This window comes from Cherax quadricarinatus, chromosome 32 (assembly GCF_038502225.1).
Source record: "Cherax quadricarinatus isolate ZL_2023a chromosome 32, ASM3850222v1, whole genome shotgun sequence".
Lineage (NCBI taxonomy): Eukaryota > Metazoa > Arthropoda > Malacostraca > Decapoda > Parastacidae > Cherax > Cherax quadricarinatus.
Window position 1 is genome coordinate 23,795,369 of NC_091323.1, and position 11,261 is coordinate 23,806,629.

The 11,261-nt window shown below is 38.4% G+C and overlaps 1 protein-coding gene across 9 annotated transcripts in view; it reads left to right on the top strand.

The window, feature by feature from the left end:
- Window positions 1-9,529, top strand: part of LOC128690289 (fibrous sheath CABYR-binding protein) — a 51,348-nt gene extending 41,819 nt beyond the window's left edge. The window contains exons 4-7 of one of the 9 annotated variants that reach the window (XM_070090532.1): window positions 1,123-1,299; window positions 3,002-3,190; window positions 6,082-6,191; window positions 6,255-9,529. In XM_070090532.1, the coding sequence (XP_069946633.1) occupies window positions 1,123-1,299; window positions 3,002-3,190; window positions 6,082-6,191; window positions 6,255-8,381 (2,603 nt within the window). In that variant the 3' untranslated portion in view covers window positions 8,382-9,529. Of the gene's footprint in view, window positions 1-1,122; window positions 1,300-3,001; window positions 3,191-6,081 lie in introns of all 9 variants that reach the window. The other 8 variants (XM_070090531.1, XM_053778898.2, XM_070090533.1 and 5 more) reach the window with 8 other exon arrangements.
- Window positions 9,530-11,261: the final 1,732 nt, after the last annotated feature.

An 11,261-nucleotide genomic window follows, 5' to 3' on the forward strand; every position in this document is an offset into this window, starting at 1 on the left:
TTAGTAAATCTGAGCACGATTAGGCTTGATTACTAAAGTAATTTTGATGCAGAAAAATCACAAAAAAGAGGGACCGCTAAGGTTAGGAGAGAAAAGTTTCATAGGACTACAATAAACTAAATTTTAACTTACATACTGGCGGAGTAAAATATTTTTTGAGAAATGCATTTGCATAATTAGCATCTTTCTTAAATGACTTATATTGTATCAAATTATATGTATTATAATAAGATCAAATTTAAAAATGTACTCATTTCAAATGTATAACTACTATATTTGTATGGCTCTTAAGAAATATATAATAATTTTAATTATTTTTTTTAGTTATGGTTGCATAGGTGCATCATTTGATACCCTTACTGATAGTCTAGTACGTCATGAGGCCATTTAATAGATGAAAGATACGTTTATTCTTTAAAAACTTTCTTATTTTTATGCACGTAATATATGGTGCTTTGTATAGGTAGGTAGGTATTAGGTTTGTCAAGAAACAGGGCAAGTGTTTCCTGAATCGGGACTTTGTCATATGATGGCCCACAGCTGCAGCTTTTGGTCACTTGACAGAGGCCTCACACTAGCGTACCGGTCCACCTCTTTAAAAATTATAATTATGATGGTGCTTTGCATACTTCATATACTCATTTTCAAATCAAGTGCCCGCAGCCCTTCTAGCGAAGACTATTCAGTATATTCTAGTCATGGTTAGTAATTGTCTTTGACATATTTAATCTAATGTCAAATATTTGAACATTAGTCATTTAGTTTCATAAATAATATTAAGACTCTCCTGTTAATTTGAGGACAGTGAAAACAATTTACAGATAAGTTTAAGGGAAAATACGTACAAGTTTACTGTAAAGTTTCGTGTCAACTCCCCATCGGGTATACACTATTTTAATATTCTATCCCAGAGGAAATCGTTAAATAAAAGTAACTTACATAATTTCCTCAGGCGACGTGTACAGCATGCCTCTCTCCATTTTGGATTTAGCCAAGTGGGGTGACTTCAGTGAGCAGTTTGGAGCACAAAAATGGTTTCCTTAATTACAAAATTTAGTTATGGCTGCACAACTAATGCCACCGTTTTTTATCAGTAAAAATAACAAAATTCGTTTTCTTTAGTCTGTATCCTCGACAAGATAGAGTACGAGGATGGAGAGTATCTACCGACGGCAGATCCTTGTGAAGAGTGTCAGTGCAGGCCGCCGGGGTTTGCTTGCACGGTAATAGGTTGTGAGTACAAGCCTGGCTGTCGAGCCATCCAACGAGATGACAGGTGCTGCCCAGAGTACCGATGTGGTGAGTTAAGCACGCTTCATCTGCACTCTTGTAATGACACTTCGCACCTCCTTTTTGTCAATTACAAATATCGCCTCAAAGTAAAAAAAAAAAAAGAATATATGCATATATATATATATATATATATATATATATATATATATATATATATATATATATATATATATATATATATATATATATATATAAATATATATATATATTTCAAGTTTTGTCTAATAAGCGCCACTTTATTAATGCACGGATAAGTTTTTGTATTATAGAAAGGATTTGCTGTAATTAATAATTTTGTTATTAGCAACATTATTTCTACTAGCCGAGTTCGCCTTTGAAACTGTATTTAGTGTCACAGATGTCCTTTGAAGGCTTTGATTCCATTATTTGGCTGGATTCAGTAACCACTGACGTCAAGTAAAGTCAATTGTTATAAAATACATGCTTATACAGGTTTCATAAGTATAAAACACTGTCAGCAGTGAATACTGTAAAGATGGGCACAGCTCTGCTCCTGTAACTACAACAGGTAATTCCAAGTACAAACAGGTATTCTCGAACACATTTTAAAAGAGGCAAAAACCTTAGAAGTAAACTACTTAGTATGGAGAACGGATAGAGGAGAAAAGGTGGATTCAAATTTTTTATATAAAAACCAATAAATTACAGAAATTAAATTCCAACATACAAATATTATCGAAATTATAATGGCTAATGTGCAAAATAAAGACAAGAAACTCTTAAGAGTAAATGCAAACAACTCGCATGTATTAAAAACTATTAATGTAAAGTTGAAACAAGAAACACTGTTACTGGAGTACTCAGTTATAAAGAATTACAATGGAGAGACTGGAATGGAAGACAGAGTCAACGCAGGAAAATCCATTAGACATAAGTGGATAACAACCTCTATTACAATTATTTTAATTATGGGGAGCGTTAAACCCGTACGATTATACAGCGCATGGGGGAGGGATGGAAGGTATTCAGGCTAAATTCAGGGAACCAGAGCACAGATCCAATTCCCTAGATCAAGAGCCCCTCACCAGCGTCAAGGAACCTCCCGTGAGGGGATAACAACCTCTAGACAGATATATCATGTTATCAGGTAGTTAGGTTTCAGATCTACAAATTCCTCTATATTTAGTTTATTTAACTGTTAGGTGAATCGCATAAAATATACAGGAAAGAAACTGATGAACATAAGGGATTTACTTTGATTTTAGAAAAAACTTTCGATAAAGTTCTACATGAAAGGCTAATTCGAAAATTACAAAATATTGATAAATAAAAGGAAAACTATTTGCAATGTATATATATATATATATATATATATATATATATATATATATATATATATATATATATATATATATATATATATATATATATATATATATATATATATCTCCAAGCTCGTGGCTTGTCTTGCATAGTTAAGATCGCCTGTCTGCGATTGTTTGCATATTTATAGTATATAGAACAACCATTACTACCAAACCACCACTACATCACTTCTGGACTTCCCTCGATTTATGAACCAACTGACCATAGCACTACATCATCAGACCATTTGACTCATCACAAATCAATAGGGTCTACACTGTCACTAAAAACGTAACCAAAGCAACTGTGCATCGGCAACTCGCCACTCTTCCAGCCTTCCTCCCATACCTAGATGGGCTGTGACACACATTCCTTCCCTCAGACTGCCAGAAAGACGGTGTGGTATACCTGACAGGCGAACGAGTGGAAGATCCAAGTAACCCATGTGAGACTTGTTATTGCTCGGGCGGGGAGATCGTGTGTTCTGTGATTCCGTGTGTGTGGAGGGATGACTGTGAAGGCCGCCACACTGCTGGCGTCTGCTGCCCATCCTACGACCATTGTAGTCAAGGTGTGAACACCATTAGTACTAAATTACAACACTCATCACACAAAATATAAACATTAACATATGACATTCAAGAATGAATTTCAGATTCGTTTGCACTTTGTGGAAGACAATATTAATGAACACTTGACGAAAAAATCTAAGATTACCTACATCACAGGCTGTACCTTTATCTTATATAAGTATGTGGGATAAAGCTGCTTTACACGATTACTTTTTTTTAAATTTCGTGATGTTTGAACAATGATTCAAGGTTACATTAACCAGGATTAATACTGAAACTGTTGTGATAGCTGTGCGGCACTTAATTTGGGTATATTTATGTTAATGAATAATTCAGAAATTTTTTTTTGTGGTAATTCTATTAAAAAGATGAAAAAAAACTATCAAATTATTGATAGTGTTGGCTTTTCCCTCATCCCCCACCAACACACCATAAGCGCTGCTTCATTTTCTCTTATTTCTCTTAATAAAAAATGGTTATAACTATGACCATAATTTTTAAAGGTGTGGACCAGTAAGCCAGCGGAAGGTCTCGGACAGATGAGCAAAAGCTCCAACGGCGGGTCATCATCTGACTAAGACCTGCGTCACGAAACACTTGTTCTGTTTCCTGACGAACCTTATCTAACCTAACCTAATCTTATTTGCCTGTTAGTTCATCCCAGGAGTCTTGGCAGTACTAAAGTCAACAAACGTTGAGCTTTCAGACTTTGTTTTCAACACCTATTTAGTACTGGATCCAAACCAGCTTTATCATCATTCAGAAACCAATTAAAAAAAAACTTTACCAAGATACTCATAGTTAAGAGATGAAACAGTAATCCATATGAGTTGTAGTAAGTTGCTTGAAAATTGTGAAGCATTTGATGTAAAGGTTTCACAGGAAAAGGCTGAAGCAGTGGATGCCACTCCTGAACATTCCAACTCAAAGTAATGCTACAGATTTCGTGAGGTAAAGAATAATTGCTTCAAAAATAAATGTCTCACTGATTTCACCCCCAAAGAAAAATGCTAAAAACCTTTATTTAATCTGGTTACTAATCAGAAACCCCTCAAGGAAGGTTTCTTGATGCTGGTGCGAGGCTCCTGATCTAGGGAATTGGATCTGTGCTCCAGTTCTCTGAATTAAACCTGAATACCTTCCACATCCCCCCACAGACGCTGTATAATCCTACGGGTTTAGCACTTCCCTTCGATTATAACAATAATAATAATAATAATCAGAAACAAAACTTAATGGCTTCAATATGACCGACTTCCGGTTTGGTGAAGTCACGCGAAAATCTATAATTTTTAGTAATCATGAGCGTCGATAATTTATGTAAAATTCTTGTATATATAAGTATTTATTCGATATCCTTATTTGCATATTTCTAACCGGTTTTGAGGCTTTAAAATAATTAAAATAAGACACAAAACTATCTAGATTCAGAATGTAGGTAGAAAAAAAAATTGCATTACTAAGAAATTTTGAAATGTTGGAATGAGGAAGGGAAGCGGTGGATAGAGGTTATATAAAGCCCCGAGCTTGAACCATTTACATCACTGTTATCAACATCTTACCAAGGGTCATTAAGTCCTCACATCTCCCACTGAAACTTAAATTACGGCCGAGAGAGAGAAAGCCCAGCGACCACAGCTTCTCAGCACCCAGCCTCCGCCACTCTCCAGCTCTTCACTTTATAAATTATCTCGCTAATAAAATTAAACACAAATTTTAATGTAAAAATATTTACTTTACAGTTTTTTTTACATATATACATTTTGAATCTAGGTAATTTTCCATCTTATTTTTACTATTACTAAACCTCGACAAAATCAGGTAAATATTACTAGACATATACAAAAATAAACAACATTTTTATAAAATAAAGCTTTTTTTTTTTAATAAACAGCGTACTCCATCATTCCTGTGTACTTTTAACTATCGGTCATATACATTTCAAAACAATCTTGGGGATTATATTACTTATACATTTTATATATTAATACAATCTTACATTAGTCATGTATGACACGTGGTACTGGCATGCTCATCTTTAACCTAGTGATGCAAACACTCAGCTGACATGTAGTACTGGGATGTTTATCTTCAAGATAGTGATGCAAACACTCAGCTGACATGTAGTACTGGGATGTTTATCTTCAAGATAGTGATGCAAACACTCAGCTGACATGTAGTACTGGGATGTTTATCTTCAAGATAGTGATGTAAACACAGCTGACATGTAGTACTGGGATGTTTATCTTCAAGATAGTGATGTAAACACAGCTGACATGTAGTACTGGGATGTTTATCTTCAAGATAGTGATGTAAACACAGCTGACATGTAGTACTGGGATGTTTATCTTCAAAATAGTGATGCAAACACAGCTGACATGTAGTACTGGGATGTTTATCTTCAAAATAGTGATGCAAACACAGCTGACATGTAGTACTGGGATGTTTATCTTCAAAATAGTGATGCAAACACAGCTGACATGTAGTACTGGGATGTTTATCTTCAAGATAGTGATGCTAACATTCAGTTGACATGTAGTACTGGGATGTTTATCTTCAAGATAGTGATGCAAACACAGCTGATATGTAGTACTGGGATGTTTATCTTCAAGATAGTGATGCAAACACAGCTGACATGTAGTACTGGGACTATATCTTCAAGATAACGATGCACTCAGCTGACAGATGGTACTGGGACGTTTATTTTCAACATAATGTAGCAAATAGTCATTTTTTTCACTCTTATATACGTGTTTCTGAAATGTTCCTCGATATGTTAGTCTGTCGGGATATTTAATGAACCATTTATTACTCTGTTACAAATCCGACAAATTTCATTTTACTGATTGTAAAACTAATTAGATATCTAATGACTTGTTTCTTCTTTCAGATTCCCCAACTGAAGACGCAAACCCAGACACACAACCACCAACTGAGGCTCAAGAAGCAAGCACTGAACATCAACCCGAGCCTCAAGAAGCAAACACTGAGCATCAACCCGAAGCTCAAGAAGCAATCACCGAACATCAACCCGAAGCTCAAGAAGCAAGCACAGATAAACCTGAAGCTCAAGAAGCAAGCACAGATAAACCTGAAGCTCAAGAAGCAAGCACAGATAAACCTGAAGCTCAAGAAGCAAGCACAGATAAACCTGAAGCTCAAGAAGCAAGCACAGATAAACCTGAAGCTCAAGAAGCAAGCACAGATAAACCTGAAGCTCAAGAAGCAAGAACCGAATATCAATCCGAAGCTTTAGAAGCAAGCACAGATAAACCTGAAGCTCTAGAATCAAGCACTGAACATCATCCTGAAGCTCAAGAAGCAAACACAGAACAACCTGAAGCTCGAGAAGCAAACACAGATCAGCCTGAAGCTCAGGAAGCAAGCACAGGTAAACCTGAAGCTCAGGAAGCAAGCACAGGTGAACCTGAAGCTCAGGAAGCAAGCACAGGTGAACCTGAAGCTCAGGAAGCAAGCACAGGTGAACCTGAAGCTCAGGAAGCAAGCACAGGTGAACCTGAAGCTCAAGAAGCAAGCACAGGTGAACCTGAAGCTCAAGAAGCAAGTACAGGTGAACCTGAAGCTCAGGAAGCAAGCACAGGTGAACCTGAAGCTCAAGAAGCAAGCACAGGTGAACCTGAAGCTCAGGAAGCAAGCACAGGTGAACCTGAAGCTCAGGAAGCAAGCACAGGTGAACCTGAAGCTCAAGAAGCAAGCACAGGTGAACCTGAAGCTCAAGAAGCAAGCACAGGTGAACCTGAAGCTCAGGAAGCAAGCACAGGTGAACCTGAAGCTCAGGAAGCAAGCACAGGTGAACCTGAAGCTCAGGAAGCAAGCACAGGTGAACCTGAAGCTCAAGAAGCAAGCACAGGTGAACCTGAAGCTCAGGAAGCAAGCACAGGTGAACCTGAAGCTCAGGAAGCAAACACAGAACTTCCAACTAAGGGTCGACATGAGACAGATCTTCTAACTGAAGAAGCAGAGACACACTCTCCACCTGAAGCTGTAGAAGCAAATAGAGAAACTCTATCCGAAGCTCTACAAGCAGTTACACAATCTCCAGTTGAAGCTGTAGAAACAGACACAGAAATTCTTCCTGAAGCGTCCGTTGCTGAGACAGGGTCATCTACTATTACTACGGGGCCTGCAACAGCCAATAATTCTTCGCTGCCCGAAAATACATTAGATGCCGATACTGCAGCCTCCGAGGACGCAGTGGTTAGAGTTGCGGTGCCTGAAGCTCTTGTTTCATTAAATACCAAATCCGAGAGTGTTTCCTTAACTGACGAGCAAACCACTGAAGAAGCACCAGTGGTTGAAGCCACTGTTGAAGACACGAAAGCACCAAGTGCAGCTGAAAGTGTACAAACTAATGTGGAAGCTATTGAAGCTGCGACTAGTATACCTGAAGAAAGGGAAGCTGTAACTAGTGCACCTGTACATGAAGAAGCTAATAAAGCTGAGACTGATGCACCTATAGATGAAGCTAATGAAGCTGTTACTGGTGCACCTGTAGATGAAGCTAATGAAGCCGTTACTGGTGCACCTGTAGATGGTGAAGCTAATGAAGCTGTTACTGGTGCACCTGTAGATGAAGCTAATGAATCTGTTACTGATGCACGTGTAGACGTGGAAGCTAATCAAGCTGTGACTGATGCCTCTGCAGATGGAGAAGGTAACGAAGGTGTTGTGGCAGAAGAGGAAACATTGGCGGTAAAGTCTGAAGAGTCACAGGATGTCAAAGAAAATGTACAACCCAGTCCAATTAATGTAAGTGATGTAAGAGACACACAAACACTGCCAGAAAGTGTTGATTCTCAGTCTGAAAATAAACAAACTGAAGACATAGAAATAACAACGAGCTCCTTAATAACGCCTGATGAAGGCAAACTTGTCAGTAGAAAAGCTGGGTCAGTACAGGTCAGCATTAATGGAGAGGCGTTCCATAACCTCGCCGCGATTCAAGAAGCACTCCCAGTAAAGGAAGACGGCGACTTCACTGATACATCTAAACAAATATCAAATCAAGATGGAGACACAGTTGAAAAGGAATTAGAGAAAGTGGCAGAGAAATATGGGCTAAGGCCTGTGGAACAGCACTCTTTGTCTGATACTGCCGCTCATACAGAAGATAAAGGAAAACAAAGTCTTGCAGATCGTGTCGCACGTCTTGTTCGCAGTTTTCTTTAAAAGTTCAACTACATTAAAATGATATTTTTTTATCATTGCTAAACATGAGTAAAATGCAGAGGTATATTTTGATTCGTTAAAAAATCCCTTCAAAATTAGTTTTAAAATTAAAAAAAAAATGTCTAATTGAAGATTGTATAGAAGTTCATGAAAGCAGTAGAGTGAGCAAGATTTAAAAGATATTAATACGTCCTACAAATTTGCTGAAAATACATATAAAACGTAAAATGTTAAAACATAAATGTTCGTATCACTGTATACACGATGCTACTTTATTTTATAGTAAGAGCTTAAAACCACACCCGGGTTTCCGGATACACATGGAGATTTAAGACACTGATGTACACAATGATCCACGGATCTCCGGGGTACATTGGCCAGGGCATTGTTGCAGAGCTTGTGTTAGGAATCTGGGTTCACCTGGCTTACACCACTCCAGTTCAGTATTGAGGCATACATATGAAGGTCATGAAATGCAAGTAAACGAGCTTGTTCAGTTTATGGCGACAGTTTAACCCGGATAGCTCAACACTGATGCCGAGCAAGTGTTGATTACATTTTATTTCCCGAATATTAATAACCTGTCCAAGTCACCTGTATATAACATAGTTTCACACCTGTTGTGTGTAAGCCAAGATGGTGAAATATCCCAGTGATTTTTCATTATAACTGTTTTCCTATTTATTACAATCATTAGCATTATGTGTACTTTGCGTCCTTCGCGAATGCGCATATACCGGAATAACAAGACTCAACGGACAAAATATGTATTGTTCTCATGTATTTATCCTCCATTAGTGACTGCTGAATGGCATGATTTTCATGTTCTCAGTTCACTTGATCCTATATTTGGATTTTCGCTACATTAATAAAAGTTCAATGAAAATATGACCAGTTAAATTCCGGTATATACGCAATATAGCATTAAGGTTGGTTTCTTGTAATATTCAATATTAAATTTTATTCCAAGTGATTAAAAACTGTTTTTTGCCCTTGACGAATCTTATATTCTATGCTCAGATGACTGTATTTAAAATTAAGTTTATTGTTGTCTCCAATTTGTAAACATTTACTTTTGCTCTCAGGCATAACAATGAATGTCTTATGTGTGCCAACCAATTTAAACAAATAAATTATTTATTAAAATCTTTTATTTATTAATATAAATTGGTTTCCTCCAGTTTCATACATATAAATCCTCTAGCAATGTATATATAATATAAACATTCATTGTACAGTTGGGGAAATTACTTCTACTCTCTTTCCTGGGCAAAAATAATATCAGGTAACTGAGGGGTTGTAAACAGAGTAAAAACTATTTTAAAGAATGAATTAGTGCAGCTGATGATGGTGACTGGATGACAAAATTAATTGTCTGTACTGTGTATCTATATAATATAAAAGTATAATATAAAGTTACAATGACCAGGAATCGAACCCCCTATAATTTAACTCGCCACCCGAGTAGCACGTCATTAAAATATCTTGGATGCATTAAAATATCTTGCTTGTGTGACTGGTATTCCAAACGGGAGCAGAATGAAATTAGTCCTGTAGCTTGCCACAGCCATGTATGTGTCCGCATCAGGAGTGACATGTCCAGTGCGCAACTGGACACCTTATGTATGTGACATTGATGGCTCAGTGGTCTACGGCCTCTCAGAATTCTGACATGCTACTCTGGTGGCGAGTTAAAGTATAGGGAGTTCGATTCTCGGCCAGTGCAGTTTGTTATTTGCTAAAAACCACTTGTTCGTGGATGAATATATATATATATATATATATATATATATATATATATATATATATATATATATAGGGAGGTACCACCTCTGGAGCCGTCCTGGGGGCCCTCATCCTCAGAGAAAAGAATAAACTTGCTTCAGGGAAAACTCAAGGTTCTCCCTGAAGCTGTTTGAAAAGTGTTTTCTCCTAACACCCCCTATATTTTATATATACTTTATTTAAAGACAAAATACACTGACAAAATACACTAGCTAAAATACAATAGGGAGTAAAACGACTTAGATAACTCAGAGCTACATCTCGAATACTTCGTCCAGCTCCCCGGCGGTGGGCCGCGTGCCCAGAATGCTGCAGGCATTTCCACTCTGGATCGCAACACTGAGTCTCTGAAAGAGGAAGCTGGCCGCCCTGTGGTCCTTGGTTTCTATGATGAGTTTTCCACCCAACTCTGAGGAACTTTAAAGCACCCTTGCCCCATGCTCCATGGGTCTCTGACCCTATTGGGATGAAGTTATAGCAAGGGGGAAGGTCTTTATATCTGCGGGTCTTCTGGGTCTCCCTGTGGCTGGCAGCTCCACCCCCTTCAGCTAAGGAGTATGTCAAGTAGGTGTCTGCCAATGTGGCGGCACAGGTGTAGTCCCAGGCAATCTGCTTTCCATCCTTCCAGGGTAGCATAGTGGCCCCATCAGGACGCTTTTGACTTCCATCAGACCTCTGCACTTGGGATTCCCGTTGGGCTGGGCAGCGGGCTGTGGCGAGGCTTCTCTTTATGATGTCATTGACTTCATGCCTGGCGTACTTCCCTTCTGATGTATGACACATGAGATCATGAAGTCCGAATTGATCAGCCGTCGCCCTGCCGCAAATACACCTATGTTCGATGTGGGTGGGGGCGGCTAGGCGAAGAGCAACACCAATCCGAATGATCTGTGGGTCGAGTCGAGTGCTCAGGGAGAAATTGGGAACAGCAAGAAGGAAATCTCCTGAGTGTGGTGCCTTCACCGCTAGAAGACGAGCTTCCAGTGCATTAGTCAAGAAGATAGTGCCCGAACGCTTGAGAGATGTGGTAGGAGCTCAAGACCCCAGGTTTACTGAAGCAGCAATTCGGTGGGACACCCTTACAGACTCCTCCAG